We start from the raw sequence: 19,827 nt of genomic DNA, 5'->3' as shown, positions 1-19,827 counted from the left end.
CAGCTGACTTTAAGCGCCCTGTGGATTGGTTGCCGCTACTCCAATCAGTGCAGGTGCAAGCAATCATAGTTAGAGTTCCGTGCAGCGCTCGCAATTTGTTGACGGCACGATGTGCACCCTGAACTCCATTGTGAAAATGTGTGTTTCTACATTTATGTGTTTTTTGTTATGCTTAAATCTAGCATGTTCACATTGGTTAAGTTTGTAGTTTTGTTACCTTCAATTCGGCTATCATTTTGACAATTGTTTTGATTATATTATAATTGTAATATAACGTGAACTGGCAACATGAAGTGCTTAAAGTTGAATGGCTTCGTAAATACACTGAGACGAAGTCTAAGTTCATTGTGTTCTTCATGGTGTTTTTGAAACTGCACCATTTTTTCCCCTCAGAATTTTCAACTAACTTGAAGTGTTTTGGCAAGAGGATTAGTTGTAAAATGTACATTTGAAGAATATGCTTGTTCTATTATTGGGCAAAGAAAAACAAAAAACTATTTTGAAGTTGTCTTTATTTTTTAATTATTATGCCGTGATTTTGTCAGTCCAGCCCACGTAGGAATAGATTAACTTCTGAGCTGAAATTAATTTGACTAAATTAGCTATATGACTAGTTGTTACATGGTCATTAGCATTAGATTATTATTAGATAGGTAACTAGTTGTTACATGGTCATTAGCATTAGATTATTATTAGATAGGTAACTAGTTGTTATATGGTCATTAGCATTAGATTATTATTAGATAGGTAACTAGTTGTTACATGTTTGTTAGCATTAGATTATTATTAGATAGGTAACTAGTTGTTACATGATCATTAGCATTAGATTATTATTAGATAGGTAACTAGTTGTTACATGGTCATTAGCATTAGATTATTATTAGATAGGTAACTAGTTGTTATATGGTCATTAGCATTAGATTATTATTAGATAGGTAACTAGTTGTTACATGTTTGTTAGCATTAGATTATTATTATATAGGTAACTAGTTGTTACACAGTTGTTAACCTTAGATTGGTAATAATTAGGTAACTAGTTTCTACATGGTTTTTAACCTTAGATTGTTAATAGCTAGATAAGTAGTTGTTACATGGTTGTTAGCCTCAGATTCATATTAGCCAGAGAACTAGTTGTTAACCTAATATTGTTATTAGCTAGATAACTAGTTGTTACACGGTTGTTTGCCTCATATTGTGATTAGCTAGATAACTAGTTGTTACCCGGTTGTTAACCTAAGATTGTTATTGACTAGATAACTAGTTGCTATACGGTTGTTAACCTAATATTGTTATTAGCTAGATAAGTAGTTGTTACACAGCTGTTTGCCTCATATTGTTATTAGCTAGATAACTAGTTGTTACACGGTTGTTTGCCACATATTGTTATTAGCTAGATAACTAGTTGTTACACGGTTGTTAACCTAAGAGTGTTATTGGCTAGATAACTAGTTGTTACACGGTTGTTAGCCTCATATTTTTATTAGCTAGATAACTAGTTGTTACATGGTTGTTAGCCTTAGATTAATATTAGCCAGAGAACTAGTGTTACATGGTTGTTAACCTTAGATGTTTTTTAGCTAGATAACTAGTTGTTAAACGGTGTTTGCCTCATATTGTTATTAGCTAGATAACTAGTTGTTACACAGCTGTTTGCCTCATATTGTTATTAGCTATGTAACTAGTTGTTACACAGTTGTTTGCCTCCTATTGTTATTAGCTAGATAACTAGTTGTTACACGGTTGTTTGCCAGATATTATTATTAACTAGATAACTAGTTGTTACATGGTTGTTAGCCTTAGATTAATATTAGCCAGAGAACTAGTTGTTACACGGATGTTAACCTTAGATGTTTTTTAGCTAGATAACTAGTTGTTAAACGGTGTTTAGCCTCATATTGTTATTAGCTAGATAACTAGTTGTTACACAGTTGTTTGCCTCATATTGTTATAAGCTAGATAACTAGTTGTTACGCGGTTGTTTTCCTCATATCGTTATAAGCTAGATAACTAGTTGTTACGCGGTTGTTAACCTAAGATTTGTATTGCTTGATAACTAGTTGTTATACGGTTGTTAACCTAAGATTGTTATTAGCTGGATAACTAGTTGTTACACGGCTGTTTGCCTCATATTGTTATTAGCTCGATAATTAGTTGTTACACGGTTGTTTGCCTCCTATTGTTATTAGCTAGATAACTAGTTGTTACACGGTTGTTTGCCATATATTGTTATTAGCTAGATAACTATTTGTTACACGGTTGTTAACCTAAGAGTGTTATTGCCTAGATAACTAGTTGTTACACGGTTGTTAGCCTCATGTTGTTATTAGCTAGATAACTAGTTATTACATGGTTGTTAGCCTTAGATTAATATTAGCCAGAGAACTAGTTGTTACGCGGTTGTTTGCTTCATATTGTTATAAGCTAGATAACTAGTTGTTATACGGTTGTTAACCTAAGATTGTTATTGGCTAGATAACTAGTTTTTACACGGTTGTTAGCCTCAGATTGTAATTAGCTAGATAACTAGTTGTTACATGGTTGTTAGCCTTAGATTAATATTAGCCAGATAACTAGTTGTTACACGGTTGTTAACCTTAGGTTGTTTTTAGCGAGATAACTAGTTGTTAAACGGTTGTTAGCCTCAGTTTGTTATTTGCTAGATAACTACTTGTTACATAGGTGTTAGCGGCTAACCTTAGATTGTGATTAGCTGGATAACTAGTTGTTTCACAGTAGTCCGCCTTAGATTGTTAATAGCTAGATAACTAGTTGTTACATGGTTGTTAACATTAGGTTGTTTTTAGCTCGATAACTAGTTGTTAAACGGTTGTTAGCCTCATTTTGTTATTAGCTACATCACTGGTTGTTACATAGGTGTTAGCAGCTAACCTTGGATTGCGATTGGCTGGATAAGTAGTTGTTACACAGTTGTTAGCCTTGATGCTAGCAATACATTGTCAATGATATTGAACTTTCACATTTAGTTCTGCCTTCTTGCCTTTGTTAAATAAATAGTTTTGTTCCATTAACATTGTGACACCCCATGATGGGGTTGGTTGTCATAGCCATAGTTTATTACTTATTTTGTTTTAATGAGAGGATACACATTTCACATTTCAATTTAATGTAAGAATGACTTTTAAAGGGCGTTATAATGAGTAATTTACACTAAAGTAACTATACAGAAAGTAGCTTTACTGTTTTTTTCTACCGGTATATTACTATCAAATCTCTCCAACTACTGCAGAAAGAACCTATTAAAGTTGAACACAATATATCACATCCAACACCTCTAATAGGAAAACAATATTTTATTGTGTGTTTAAGAGGCTTTGCAGTCTCGAAATGAGGAACATGAGTTTGCATCTCCCCCTGTTGGCACAAAAGGAGCAAGCAGCAACATTGGAAACATTGGAGCCTGTTTTGACCTCCACTAACCACTGGGGAGGACTCGAGCTCCATAGAGATAACCCTCTCTTACACACACACACACACACACACACACACACACACACAAACACACACACACAACACGCACACACACAAAAATACACACAAATAAAATACAATTTTTATTTTTATTTTTTTTATTATTCTTTTTTTAAATCTGTCCTTTCTAATCCATTTTCGACCTCTTGTTACTCTCTGTGTCTCCTAGCCGCTCAGGCAAATCATAATGTCTAAAAATGCATTCTCCCATCGATAAGGTGACATCATCGCACTCAGAATTAATATATATATATATATATATATATATATATATATATATATATATATATATATATATATATATATATATATATATATATATATATATATATATATATATATATATACATATACATATATATATGTGTGTGTATATATATATATATATATATTCTGAGTGCATACATATATACATATACATACACATATACAGTATATATATATAAATATATACACACATATATATATAATATATATACACACATATATATATATATAAATATATATATATACATATATACATACATATATATATATATATATATATACATATATATATACATATAAACATATGTATATGTATATATATATATATATATATATATATATATATATATATATATATATACATATATATACACATATAAACATATGTATATATATATATATATATATATATATATTAGAGATGCGCGGATAGGCAATTATTTCATCCGCAACCGCATCAGAAAGTCGTCAACCATCCGCAATCCACCCGATCTAACATTTGATCAGAACCGCATCCGCCCGCCATCCGCCCGCACCCGCCTGTTGTTATATATCTAATATAGACGATGCAAGGCATTAGTGAGGTTATAAAGCTTTTGCCTGTTAAAGAAAGGAGACTGATCCAATGCAGCACAGACATTCGCGCGCCACGCTGTCACGACCCAGACGCACACCAGTGCGCAATCATATGGGAGCCGCGCTGAGCGCACCTCCAAGCGCGTCTCGCTGCCGGCGACGGCCGGGTATATGGGCCCGACGCTCCAGCGCCATCCATTTTCAGGGCTAGTTGATTCGGCAGGTGGGTTGTTACACACTCCTTAGCAGGTTCCGACTTCCATGGCCACCGTCCTAGCTGCTGTCTATATCAACCAGGGTGAGCCCCACCCCTTTCGTGAGCGCACTGCGCGCGGACTGACCCCTGTTACGCGCCCCCGGCAACAGGGGTGGCGGGCAGGTAAGCTGCGCGGGCGGAGCGCGCGGAGTGACCCCTGTTACGAGCCCCCGGCCACGGGGGTGGCGGGCAGGTAAGCTGCTTACCTGCTGCGCGTGACGCCGGCCGCGGCGAAGGCGGACGAGGCGGGGTGTCGGTGCGGTGGCCGCGGTGGTGACCCTGGACGTGCGTCGGGCCCTTCTCGCGGATCGCCTCAGCTACGGCTCCCGGTGGGGCCCTCTCGGGGGAAGGGGCCTCGGTCCCGGACCCCGGCGAGGCGTCCCTTCTCCGCTCCGTAAAAGTGTCCATCTCTTTTTTCTTTTTTTCTTCTGTTGTGGCATATGCAGCAGGTGCCTGCTCGTTTTTCGTATGTGGGTAACAACATTTAACTATGTATATATATTTCCGAATTGGTTTAACTGCCACCCGCCTGAATCTATTTAAAATGAAATTGTTTTTTATTTCAACCACCCGACCCTACCCGACCCGCGGATAAAATCTAATTTTTTTTAATTTCATCCGCCCGATCCGCGGATAATCCGCGGACTCCGCGGTTGTGCCCGCAAACCGCGCATCTCTAATATATATATATTTATAAAGTATTTATGTATGTATATACAGTATATATAACCCAGCCCCCGGCCAAATTTTTTTTACCCAATGCGTCCCGCGAGTCAAAAAGTTTGGGGACCCCTGTGTTAGATCCATAAACACTGGAGCTGCACACTGTTTACCATCCATTGCGGTGGTAATCCCCTACGTTATTTTTTTGGGCAGTTTTGTGACGTAAAAAAAAACCCAATTGTGCCGCAATAGTATTTGATTTGATCACAGATTTTCCGTCTCTGACACACAATAATTAATGTGCTGCATCTTTAATGCAGAGTCCAGCTTTAATTACAAAGAGAATTATCTTGAGTTAATAGCTCTTGTTGTTATAAAAGTCACAAAGTAGAATCCCTGCTCGCCGCTTTAGTCCTAATCTTGTTTTCCACGGCACACTTTCATGCCACACAATTGCTTCTTTAAGCAAAGATCCACCTCCCATTCACCTTCATCCAGCCGCTCGTTTGTCTTCCAAAGAGTCATTGTAAAGTGTTTCTCACACAGTTTGCATACTGAGCGATCTGCCATGAAGGCCAGAGACGGGCTTTTATACGCTTGAACACTCGCAGCCATTATAAAAGTCATGTGACGATGCACATATGTGGGAAGGGGAGACGTACCATCAATCATTCTGCCGCCCCTCTCGTAGGTCTTTCTGCTTTCAAAGCCCATTTTCACTGTTCTCCTATTTGACCTTTGCACCCTGTGTGACCACACCATCCACTAAGCATGTTTTGGGGTATTTTTTCCCCCTTCTTTGCATCCAGGATAAAAATGGAGCAAAAGTGGAGGATGGGGGGTAGCAGGAAGAAGGGGAGGGAGTGGCAATGACCCAGATAACGCAATGAAATCAATCACGCTGCTTCTTCTAGGCCCCTTTGAGCGTTTGTGTATTTCAAATTAAAAGCTCCTTTTCGGTATATCTGTGTTTCAACACATTTTGAATTCAATATTGAAAATGAACGTTATAACATCTGGTTCCACACCCCCTTGCGTCCCAGGAGAAAGCATGGGGTCATGTCATCTCCTGCAGAAGTTATGGCATATATGACCTTACTAATGCATAATTCATGAGTCATCTAATAACACCAGCCCCCACTCACACCCACACACCCACACACACACTTTAAACATATGTGTGTAAAAGATCCCCCTTTTCTATTGTCACATTCATTCCTAATTCTTTGATTAGGGCGGAAACACACTTATGCATGGTCATAAATTCTCAGCAGACAGCTTTCACGCCCTTTTGACAGCCGGTCTCTTCGGCGCATGCGCACAACGCCAGCCGCTGAGCCCAGGAGTGTCAAGTCAACCGGATTCCGGCAAAGCAGTGGGGAAAGGTTGGATGAGTCGCATTTCAAAATTAAAGCGCCAATTTGGACACATCGTTGGAGTGACTTTACTGTAATTAGCAGGATGGTATAATGCGGGGGTCAGCAACCCCCGGCTTTAGAGCTGCATGCTGCTCTTTTGGGGTCATGTCATCTGCAGCCTGTCAGCCTGGAGCTTTTTCAAAAATGTATGGAAAAGGAAAAAGATAGGGGGGGAAACTATATTTTTTGTTTTAATATGGTTTCCGTAGAAGGAAAAACATGACACAAACCTTCTTAATTGTTAGAAATCCCACTGTTTATATTAAACATGATTCTCTGATGAGAGTATTTGTCAAGCGCCATTTTGTCCTACTAACTTCGGCGGTCCTTGAACTCACCGTAGTTTGTTTACATGTACAACTTTCTCCGACGCTGCCACTCCTTCTGTGTCTCATTTTGTCCACCAAACTTTTTATGAGGTGCGTTAATGCACTAAAGTGAGCTTTGTTGATGTTATTGACTTGTGTGAAGTGCTAATCAGGCATATTTGGTCACTGCATGACTGTAAGCTAATCGATGCTAACATGCTATTTAGGCTAGCTGTATGTACATATTGCATCATTATGCCTCGTTTGTAGGTATATTTAAGCTTATTGAACTTACTTTACTTCTGTCCTTTGTGTATTAAATTTATATTTGCATGTCTTATGACATATTATCTGTATGTAATGTTGGCTGCATTTCTGATAGTTGTTTGTGTGCTATGTTGTTCCAGACCACAGCAAAAGTTACCCAGCTTGCAAATATTGTAATAAATCCATGAAAAGAAGACAGCCTGACATTTTCTTTAATTTGGACACACACATCTTTACATTTGGCCATTCTGAGCCAGTAATTTCCAGGAGTTATTTCACCCTCTGTTTTATTAATGTTTTCCAATACTGTACAAATGTGTAGAATAAATATTACATTTAAACATTTCTGTCAACGTAAAATACGGCACGTTAAGTTAATATTGGCGCTGTGATTCGTCTGATTTTTTTTGTTCAAGGTTTCTATAGCAAAGATGACTGTGGAGGGGGGCGTGGTCTGCAGGGTGTGTAAGGACCGGCCTCAAAGCCAGAGGCAGGTGAGTAGATAGCCCAGCTGGGGATAGTTATATAATCACCTGTCGCCTTTATAAGCAGCAGCCGGGCAGAGACACGTTGTTGGAGTTGGAGAGAGAGAAAGACACACGCTGGAGAGCACAACAGAGAGCAAGAGAGACTGAGGCTGAAAAGTCGAGTGCGTTTGCCACAGAGGGGACTTAATAAAATCATTATTGAACCCAGAATACCGGGCTCTTGTGCCAGTGTGTGGTGGTCAGGGGAACCCACGGCAGAGGAACTGTAACAATGACTTATTTAAGTAACAGGACTGAAAGTAACATGAGTGAGTTATTATTGGCATGTTGAGATTAAGTACATTGAATGTTTAATTAAGAATAAACAAATTAAATAAAAAAATAGGTAACAGGACCGAAATTAACAGGAGTAAGTGAGTAATAGCATGTTGACACTCAGTACACCACAGTTATTCGACAAAAAAATGTTTACACAAAAATAAACAAATACATCATTTAGGTAACAGGACTGAGAGTAACAGGAGTGAGTGAGTAATAACATGTTGACACTGAGCAGAATATAGTGATTTAACAACAGCAACTAATGTTTAATTAAAAATAAACAAATAACAAAATCGATTTAAGTTAACACGACTAAAAGCAACAAGAATGACACTAAGCACACTGCAGTAGTTCGACAAGAAAACTGTTTTTTTAATTGAAAATAGAAAAAGTAACAGTGAATTATAATTTAGGGAACATGGCTGCTGTGATATTTAACCCCCACCGCAGTCATAAATAAAATACTCTCAAACATACAGAAACACAAACAAGGGACATATTACTTTTGGCCTTCTTATGGATCCGACTGATGCAACTTCCTGTGGACCATACAACTTTTTAGGGTAACAGGACTGAATGAAAATGCAAGTGTTCATTTCTAATTCAATAGTTGTTATTGTTGTTGTTTTTAATATTGTCGAAGTATATGAGGATAGTCAAATATATGAAAAAATATACACAATTTAGAAGGAAGTTATTCTATTTGATGGTTAAGTGTAATTTTAGGAAGTCGGGGCAGGCAACAATTGCAATTTTTTTCTAATATTCAAGGAAGTTTAAATACTCGTTTTATATGAATTATTGAACTATGTGATCATATTGATAGGCGTATTCATTGACTTTGTTTGATTTAAAATATATATACAGTGAAGTGTATTTCTGGTCTTGTCATCCTCGTCCGGACAAAGAGACGTCGGAGACGCTTTACTGAACCAAAAGTTGCTTTATTACAAGCGGGCGTCCTTTACACTGGACTTCAGTTCCTGGGAGGAGGTCAGGTCAAATATGGAGGACTCCTCTCCCGGAGAAGCCAAACCATCAGTTTATATATTCCTTCTTTCACTGTCTTGGTGTGCGCTAAGTCTAAACAGCACCACCTGACCATAAAAGGAGATATTTGTGTGTAAGTGATGGGAATTATATTTATATAGCGTTTTTCTCTCGTGACTCAGAGCGCTTTACATAGTGAAACCCAGTATCTAAGTTACAATTAAACCAGTGCGGGTGGCACTGGGAGCAGGTGGGTAAAGTGTATTTCCCAAGGACACAACGGCAGTGACTAGGATGGCGGAAGCGGGAATGAACCTGGAACCCTCAAGTTGCTGGCACGGCCACAAGTTTCTGGAAAACAACTGCTTTAAGTCATAATTTAAAGGTTGGCGTTTGAGCTAGACAGGTAGTCTCCTTTCAAGGATATGGCTATCACTTTTGCATTCCGAAGTCCCAATTAGGGCCTCTTTCCTACGAGAAGTGATCCAATCCACCTGCGAATATCAAACTGAGGGGCCTTATCTTAGTATGTGCTCAAACTGTTTACTCAAACCTGATGGTTTGCTTTTTTCCAAGAAGAAAATGAACTTTCACCATATGTGAAGTGAAGTGAAGTATATTTATATAGCGCTTTTCTCTAGTGACTCAAAGCACTTTTACATAGTGAAACCCAATATCTGAGTTAAATTTAAACCAGTGTGGGTGGCACTGGGAGCAGGTGGGTAACGTGTCTTGCCCAAGGACACAACGGCAGGATGGCGGAAGTGGTGATCAAACCTGGAACCCTCAAGTTGCTGGCACGGCCACTCTACCAACTGTAGAACGTAATATGAGTTAATTAATACACTTGATTGATTGATTGATTGATTGTTTGATTGATTGATTGATACTTTTATTAGTAGATTGCACAGTACAGTACATATTCCGTACAATTGACCACTAAATGGTAACACCCGAATAAGTTTTTCAACTTGTTTAAGTCGAGGTCCACGTAAATCAATTCATGGTATAAATATATACTATCAGCATAACACAGTCATCATACAAGTTAATCATCAGAGTATATACATTTAATTATTTACATTATTTATAATCAGGGAGGTGGGATGTGGAGGGTGGGGGGGGGTTAGGTTTGGTTGATATCAGCACTTCAGTAATCAACAATTGCATCATCTGAGAAATGGACATTGAAACAGTGTAGGTCTGACTTGGTAGGATATGTACAGCGAGCAGTGATCATAGTGAGCTCCGAAAGCATAAGAACAAGGACAGGTATATACATTTGATTATTTACAATGCGGGGAGGTGGGATGTGGAGGAGGGGGGGGGGGGGGGGGGGGGGTGTTAGTCTAGGGTTGTAGTTGACTGGAGGTGTTCTTTTAGTGCGGTTTTGAAGGAGGATAGTAGGGCTGCGAATCTTTGGGTGTCCCACGATTCGATTCAATATCGATTCTTGGGGTCATGATTCGATTATTAATCTATTTTTTTCCGATTCAACGAGATTCTCGATTCAAAAACGATATTTTTCCGATTCAAAACGATTCTCTATTCATTCAATACATAGGATTTCAGCAGGATCTACCCCAGTCTGCTAGCCTAACATGCAAGCAGAGTAGTAGATTTTTGTAAAAAGCTTTTATAATTGTAAAGGACAATGTTTTCTCAACTGATTGCAATAATGTAAATTTGTTTTAACTATTAAATGAACCAAAAATATGACTTATTTTATCTTTGTGAAAATATTAGACACAGTGTGTTGTCAAGCTTATGAGATGTGATGCAAGTGTAAGCCACTGTGACACTATTGATCATTTTTATTTTTTTTATTTTTTATTTTTTTTAAATGTCTAATGATAATGTCAATGAGGGATTTTTAATCACTGCTATGTTGAAATTGTTACTAATATTGATACTGTTGTTGATAATATTCATTTTTGTTTCACTACTTTTGGATTGTTCTGTGTCCTGTTTGTGTCTCCTCTCAATTGCTCTGTTTATTGCTGTTCTGAGTGTTGCTGGGTCGGGTTTGGTTTTGGAATTGGATTGTATTGTTATGGTATTGCTTTGTATTATTTTGTTGGATTGATTAATAATTAAAAAAAAAATTAAAATAAATAAAAATAAAAATCGATTTTTGAAAAATGAGAATCGATACTCAATCGTACAACGTTCGAATCGCGATTTGAATTCGAATCGATTTTTTCCCACAGCCCTAGAGGATAGAGATGCACTTTCTTTTAAACTTCAACAGATTATTTCGTGGGACGCAAATGAAATTGCCCTCAAAGTGTCTTGGAAATTAACAATTGCAATTTAAGAAGATCAAGATAGCTACGCTCCTATTTTTGGGCCGCAATTGGGGAATCATTGTTTTATTTTGAAATACCCCTAACCGGATATAGCAACTCAATACTATTTAGCTTGACTATACCGGGGGCAACATCAGCGACCAGACTTAACCTCAAGACTCAAGACCTCGTTGTAGTTTCTTTTCCTCTCAAAATGTCCGCTACTCCGCTTTTAGCCACTTTTAGGTGACTGTGGTGTGAGCAGGTGGAGGCAGGATGGCGCTGGTCACTGTCCAGCGGTCACCGACGCCGAGCACTACCTCCAGCCCGTGTGTGTCGGTGAGTATCGGTCAAGTGTTGTGACATCTGGCGGAAAGCTCGTCTACTGTCTTCCCTTTTAATGCTGACGGTGCACGTGTAAACAATTTTTTAAATTACTATAAAAAAAAATATTTTAACTGTAGTAATTTAGCTATGTTTCATTAGCAGCAGGCTATACATACTTCCTGCTGATGTGTGTGTGTGCCTCACAGTGAAGAGTTTTTAAAAGATACATTAGTGTCAGCATCACTCCTGCTTCATTGACCTCCATTATGGCGACTTAGTGAGAGTGACAGTGAGGAGGCTGAAGCTTGCCCTGGAAGCAGGTTAGTGTGACAGGCCTGTCAGACCCTGTTGGACCCTTCGTGGGTCCTCTTATCTTATATTCCACGCCTCCCAACATGCTGACACACTGTGAGACTGTGGCTGGCATAGATAAAATTGCAATGTAAAGCCTCTAAGGCCCTTTCTACACTAAGCCGGCTAAGGTTATCCAGGGTAAATCACACCTAACTTTATCCTTGTCCACGCACACACACACACACACACACACACAATGTGACCCCCTGCCCCTCTGTCAGCCTGCGCAACGCGACCTAATACGCATGCGTGGATAATGCGCACGTCATAGTCACCTCCAGTTTTGTGTGCAAGTTCTTAAATTTAACTTCTCTGAACAATATCCAGTGTTGTGGTATTTTATTAACTGGAATCCAGTGTGCTGTGGGGCCCTATTGTAGTAAATCACACCTGAGACATCATAAATCAATCAAATCTTTAATAAACAAGTGAAAGGACACAATGTGAATAAGAACATTTTACAACAATCAAACTAGGGATCTAGATATCTGATCAGGACACTCCTCACTCTTTTGCCTTTACCTCAGTGGCCTAGTGGTTAGAGTGTCCGCCCTGAGATCAGTAGGTTGTGAGTTCAAAACCCGGACGAGTCATACTAAAGACTATAAAAATGGGACCCATTACCTCCCTGCTTGACACTCAGCACCAAGGGTTGGAATTGGGGGTTAAATCACCAAAATGATTCCCGGGCACGGCACCACTGCTGCCCACTGCTCCCCTCACCTCCCAGGGGGTGAACAAGGGGATGGGTCAAATGCAGAGGACACATTTCACCACACCTAGTGTGTGTGTGACAATCATTGGTACTTTAACTTTAACTTTAACTTCATTGTCCATTCGTTTTTGGTGACTTTATATCCAGGGTCACCAACCTTTTTGAAACCAAGAGCTACTTCTTGGGTACTGATTAATGCGAAGGGCTACCAGTTTGATACACACTTAAATAAATTGCCAGAAATAGCCAATTTGCTTAATTTACCTTTAATTCTATGTTATTATTAATAATTAATTATATTTATCTTTGTGGAAACACTGATCATCTTAATGATTTCTCACAATAAATATATATAGAAACAAATAAATATCAATATGCAACACTTTATTTTTTATATTTTCTCTAAGTGCACATTTTTCAAATTGAACATTTTCAAATGATCACTTCTAAGACAGTCTTGTGAAATCACAATATCCCATTTTAACTAGCTAGCCACTAACATTTTTTAACAAATCATGAATTACTTTGCACCATGTTTGTGCAAATAATAACTCATGTAAAATACAAAAGTCAACTCTCAAATTTTTAAATAAATCATGTCACACTTTGAACTGGACACCAAATCTGTTATCTGTTTCTTTGTCAGTTAGTGAAGACCAAGTCTTTAAAATATTTTCTTAGAATTAAAAATGTCGAGCAAAGCAAGACCAGCTTGCTAGTAGATAAATAAAATTTAAAAAATAGAGTCAGCTCACTGGTAAGTGCTGCTATTTGAGCTATTTTTAGAACAGGCCAGCGGGCTACTCATCTGGTCCTTAGGGGCTACCTGGTGCCCGCGGGCACCGCGTTGGTGACCCCTGCTTTATATACTCTGGACCTAGACGTTGAGTCCGCGACATACATGGCGGACAATAACTGATACAGTCTGCTTTGCCAGTCCAAATGCATTTGCCGTTTTCCGTAATTTTTCCTCGACGGCCAGGTAATACAAACAACACATTACCTTTTTTATCACATCCATGAGAGCTCGCATTCTCGTTGACTCTCCTTCGACAAATGGACAAAGTTTTTCGCTAAATAGAATCACAGCTGACCTCGACATTCGAAAGTTCTCTTGCCGTCCGAGAAGTGTTGTATCCCAAATAACTGCAATCACTTTCTCTTAAGGTATTCATGTGTGATTTCCACAAGCGTCTGTACAGACGGAAGGAGAAACACGGCATGTCTGGATGACTCGCCTTCATATTTCCAGTAGCTTACGAAACCGCTTTATTTTGAAGCTGGCTGTGGCGCGTTCTTTCTGACGTCACTTCCTGTGTGGGGCGCGGTCTTTCTGGCGTCACTTCCTCTCCGAACTCAGTTTGTAAACGATCAATGAGTTCATACAAAGCCAAGAGCCGTAGATTCAAGAAATACACGGCGCACTTACCCGTGTAAAAAATTATCCGAGGAGGGGAACCTTAAACGATGCTTTCTAATAATTGGGAAGGTTTTGTCGAATGCAACATGTTTGTTCTCAAACAAAAAACATACTAAAACAAAAACAAAAAAATTCCCCCATCTTTTTCCATTTTCAATCCTTTTTTAAAAATGCACCTGGGAGCCACGAGGGCGGCACTAAAGAGCCTCGGGTTGCTGACCAATGCCCTATACCTATTAACTTTGATACATTTTCATGCCCTGTATTTGTCGCGTGATCAGTCCAAGATGTGACTGCTTTTCATCTAAAATCCAAAACAAAGTTGTCCCCAACAAGTCTCTTAAAGGGGCTGTTTGCAACTTGCTCACAATAACATTTTTCAAGCAAAAATATAACAAGCGGCTAGCTTTTGTTACCGTTCGTGGTTAAACAGAACATGTACATGTCAAAACTGTTCATATATTTTTTTCACAAAAACTAAGTTTGTGTAACAAATTGTTTTACTGGCCCGAATAAAATGATTGGTGTTTACGGCGGTCACTTAGCCGGTCTCGTAAACACGTACGTGCAGGGAGCACGTACACACATACAAAAGTAGTCCCAGAGAAGCAACAAACAATTTTGCAGTCATGTTGTTGTTATGATGGAATATACATTCAATGACAGCTAACGCTAGCTATCCAAATCGCTATGATTACCCAACACCACCCAAAGCTAACACGTGTGCATGTGTTGTGTACGTACGCGTCATAGAAGCTGGGGCACGGCGGGATATAACGCTAGAACTACATTAGAAAGTTAGCGCCCTCTAGGCATCTGTGTAAATGTTGCTAAAAGCCCCTTTAACCGGTTTAACGGTTCAGGTTTTATATACATGCTGTAAGTATAGAGTGTATATGTAATGTAGTGACGGGCACATTTATAATAATATTTAATACTACGCCTTTTTGCTCATTTTGAGCATGTGCGGCGCATTAATTTAAAAAATGAATCACAACATTTGCCTTTTTTTTCAACATCATTACTGATTATTACTCACTGCAGACTACATGACCACATCACTTACTGTACAAGGTCTGCTGTCATTAGGATGCCGACTGCTTGGATGTTCGTATATTCCCATTTAGATTAAGAGTATGACTTATAAAACTCGCGAAGAAAAAAGGGGTGTGGACCCAAGTGTCTTTTCATGTCGTTCTCGCCATTTTAGCTGTCAAAGTGTATCAACTTGTCGTAATCCATCCTCGTTCGTCTACTATCCAGGTGAGATGCACAATTTATGATCGAGAATGAAGTTTGACGTGCGAGGCAACAAGGAAGCAGTTTACCAGTCGATCATGTCAACTTTGGCACACAAGCTCATGATCACGGCGCCGCTATCAATAGTTTGTCTGCGTTAGCGCTTATAATAACAATATCACTAATACTTGGTTCATACTCCAGGCGGGCAAAATGTAAATAGAGTACTGTTGGCACTATTTGGATGGTTATTGATTGGGTTTTATGGGCAAAATAGAAGACCTCCCATTGGCTTCTCTTTAAGCAAACTTTTATGCACGTTTATTTACAAGTTACAATGCATTGAAAAAAAATTCATCCGTCGTCATGTCTTTCATAGTGATTGTGAACGATAGGCAAAATTTAAAAAAAAGTGTGTTCCCCTTTAAAAAACATTTTCGATAACCAATTAAGTTTGTAAATCGAGGTTCTCCTGTATGTTATAGATAATCCGCTGTTGTTATCGTTGGGAAAAACGTCACAGGTTGTGCAAATTCCAAAATGCTGTTATGGCCGAAGTACGAAACAAGGCAAGATTATTTTATACCGGTAAATATCTCCGCCAAGCCTTCACGGTTTGATTACAAATATTCGACACTTAGGCAGATTCTAAATACAACAAAACCAGGTTTTGTCATAATAGCTCCCCTTTAACAATAAAACACAACTGAGCCATACGCTGCACATTTAAACTCACAAGCTGTCTGTAATTAAATAAAGTAACTTCAGTCTATGGTTCTTGAGCAGTTTATAGTCCTAAAGTGCAAAACACTTACTGAGAGTGTACCGGGGTTCCATTAATGCAATGTTTATTTATCACATTTTTTTGCAGCGTTGCCATATGCAAACTTTGGAATGGTTTTCCATGAAAAAATACAAAATGATAAGATGATAAATATATTTTACCCAATATTTCACCCCCCTACTCTCCGCCCTCACCTTTGCCCCTGGTTTTCTAGTTCTTGGGCGTCTATCTTCGGAAATATTGACCCACCCATCTCACATTACTTGCGTTTAGCACAGCAGGGAGCGGCCACCCCCTGTGTGCAGTAATCTGCCTAGCAGCCCACCAACTTCTCTCTTCTGATTGGCTATGAGGCCACTCCCTAGACATGTATGCAGCGGATGTAACCATAGAGATGAGGTTGTGCATCACGCCCTATTGCTATGCCGTGTGTGAATAATGAAAAATGGAATGATTATCGGAGGGCCTGTACATTACGGGTGTCAATAGTGGCGTGTTGTTTGCCAGGCAGTGTGTGTGTGTCCTTATATATTTCCTAAAATGAGTCAATACTGAGGATGCTGAGGCTGGCAGCTGTCCCATCAGATGCTCACATCTGGGAACCACAGGGTGAAAATTCCTTCCTCTTCCACCTGTTTCATCCGCCATCATTTAACAGTTCGCAAGCACAGCCTTTGCCATCCCAGCGTAGTTTGGACATTGTGTCCAACCAGGACAGATTGATGCCGAAGAGAAAGTTCCTGAGTTTTGGAAGGGATTAGAAAAGGGATTAAAATGTTTGTGTATGTGGTGGACTGGTTGCAGTGGTGGGGGAGGATAATTGCATTTTTTTTTTTTGGAAGGGGGAGAGAATAGCAGAGAGTGGCGAGTATGGACAGGCTGTTTAAGCTGTATCCTTCTGCCTGGAGTCCAATTTTTTGCTTTTAAAGTAATTTCAATTAATTGTACCTGCCTCTCAGCGTGTGATGCAAGCATCCATTGCAGTCTGCGTGGGACACTGTGTTCTCTCCAGCTGATGATGCACTAATGACGTACTTCTGCTACTTCTAGGAGTCTGGCAGTGGTGAGGATGACTGTCGCTCCCAGGCCAGAAGGTGAGACCACATCCTGTTTAGTCACACACTCTCACGTCCCTCCCCTGGTTCTTCTCTGGAGGCTGCAGGTTGGGATGTACGCCACTAGGGGGAGTTGGCTTATTAATATTCTGACAGTTGCAACTGCACTTGATAAACATTATTCACAGTTCTCCCAAAGTCCCTACTTTAGTCCCGAAATCTTCTATATAATGCAGATATGCAAATAGGATTTGTGTCTTTGTACCACTTAGATGAATTAATGAATTAAGTTCATATTGTTGCGCAATCCAATTTGGAGATCAACTTGGATCAAGTTACACAACAAACAATAATACAAATGAGGACAAGGATCTATGCAAAGCCAACAGATAAAATAATAATAATGAAATGTTGGCTTTCATGAAGATTGCATAAACTATTGATGTCATAATTTTCTGTCAGTATTTTCGGTGTGGCGTGGCTCAGATGGTATATCGGCTGACCAGAAACATGAAGGTTTCAGGTTAAAATCCATCTTTTGCCTAGAAGTGGGGGAAATTCAGACATGGTCGATTATAAAATCGATTAGTAAATGTCAATAATCGATGTATTTATTGTAAATAAAGTAATGCAGACAGTACTAAAATGTGGCTGACTGCAGAGAGCCACCTCCCTGAGAGACCCGACCAGCTCCTGTTATTATAGGGTACTTATGTTCCAGTTTTGCATACATTTGTATTAATTTAATGAATGCAATGGGATTTTTTTGTTAAAAATGCACTGTTTTTAAAAGTTGCAAGTGATAAACGCTTTTTAGTGGAATTAAAAGAAATGTAAAACTGCATGAATGAAAAAATAATAATAATTGAAAATTAAAATGCATCGATTTAAAATTTTAACTTTTAATTTAATTTTGAATCAAATCTTAGCTCCTGAATCCTAATCGGAATCGAATCGTGCGGTGGCCAAAGATTTCCACCTTTACTAGTTAATAGGGCTGGACGATTATGGAAAAAATAATAATCAAGATTAGTTTGGTTGATTTAAATTGTAGCTATGATTAATTCATTAATTTTAAAACATCAGTATTTTTTGTAACACCAAAACTCCATTTCAAATAAAGTTTAAAAACATCTGGGTATTAATTAGTAATTAATAAACCACAACAAGTAAAATGAAAATAATGATAATAACAGCAATAACAATACATTTAAATAACAATAAATGGCAAAATAAAAAACTAAATAATTTTTCAGTTTTGTTTTAAATAAAAAATGTTTACCTTTTACACTTGTTTGCTTTTTGTGTAAATTAACATTTTATAAAATGTTTGTTGAATAAATGCAAAAATCTTTACATTTATTGGTGTAATACATATTTGGACAATTTTTACCAGTATTTTAGGCTAAAGCATAGTACTTGTGGAACATTATCAATAAGTGCTTTAAGTACATTATGCTTGTGCAAGGTACTTTTTCGAAACCTTTATTTTGGTAGCACAGTCAGACCGGATTTGGCACACCGTCCTATTATTCTGAAAAGGGAAGTGTGCTGTGCTGTTGTTCTCATCTTGATGAGTATAGAGGTGACTCACTTGAGGCTGTTAAAAAAAAAAAAAAGAGAGCGCCTCTCAAATTGCGACCGCTGTTTGTACATTAATGTTACATCGATGATGTCGTTCACAACAACACAAGCAGATAAGATGCGTTGTGGGTGTGTGGATTGCTTTTGTTTGCTTAAGCTTTGTAGTTTAGGCACCGTTTCAAGGGACAGTCTCAACATTGTTTAGTCCAGGACGGGGCTGTTAAGTGTGTCGGGTATTAATGAGCGCTACCGGACACATTATTTTCCCAAACAAATGTTTCTTCTCCTCACAATGACCAAATTTTCCTTGCCGGTTCCTTTATGTAAATTTCTCTGATATTATTTTGCATTTATCAGTGGATTTCTGTTTTATTAGGCATTTATGTGACTCTGTTCGCGGTTACGTGAACGCGGAAATTAAATGTCTTACGTTTTTGTTGAGTTTAGAGATTATTGATTAGGCCTACTCGCGTTGTTTCAAATAAAAAGTAGCAACCATGGTGACATTCCAAACTTCTTGTAGATGTTTCACCGTCACAAGCTCCGAAATTTGCATGCATGTTGTGCGGCCCATTTATCTTTTTTTTTTTTTAACGATTATTTTATTTTCATAATTTGACTACCGTATTTTTCGGACATAAGTTGCATTTTTTTTCATAGTTTGGCCGGGGGTGCGACTTATACTCAGGAGCGACTTATGTGTGAAATTATTAACACATTACCGTAAAATATCAAATTATATTATTTAGCTCATTCACGTAAGAGACTAGACGTATAAGATTTCATGGGATTTAGCGATTAGGAGTGACAGATTGTTTGGTAAACGTATAGCATGTTCTATATGTTATAGTTATTTGAATGACTCTTACCATAATATGTTACGTTAACATACCAGGCACGTTCTCAGTTGGTTATTTATGCGTCATATAACGTACACTTATTCAGCCTGTTCTTCACTATTATTTATTTATTTTAAATTGCCTTTCAAAAGTCTATTCTTAGTGTTGGGTTTTATCAA

At 38.4% G+C, this 19,827-nt stretch overlaps 1 protein-coding gene across 1 annotated transcript in view; it reads left to right on the top strand.

Moving 5' to 3' along the window:
• Nucleotides 1-11,475: 11,475 nt before the first annotated feature.
• ssh2a (slingshot protein phosphatase 2a) overlaps nucleotides 11,476-19,827 on the top strand; it is a 74,481-nt gene continuing 66,129 nt past the window's right edge. The window contains exons 1-2 of the mRNA XM_061925627.1: nucleotides 11,476-11,670; nucleotides 17,221-17,264. Coding sequence (XP_061781611.1) covers nucleotides 11,608-11,670; nucleotides 17,221-17,264 — 107 coding nt within the window. The 5' untranslated portion in view covers nucleotides 11,476-11,607. The remainder of the gene's footprint in view (nucleotides 11,671-17,220; nucleotides 17,265-19,827) is intronic.

The sequence above is a fragment of the Nerophis lumbriciformis genome, linkage group LG30 (assembly GCF_033978685.3).
Source record: "Nerophis lumbriciformis linkage group LG30, RoL_Nlum_v2.1, whole genome shotgun sequence".
Lineage (NCBI taxonomy): Eukaryota > Metazoa > Chordata > Actinopteri > Syngnathiformes > Syngnathidae > Nerophis > Nerophis lumbriciformis.
Note: the sequence above shows the minus strand (reverse complement) of the source record. Positions and strands in the feature narration are given on the sequence as shown.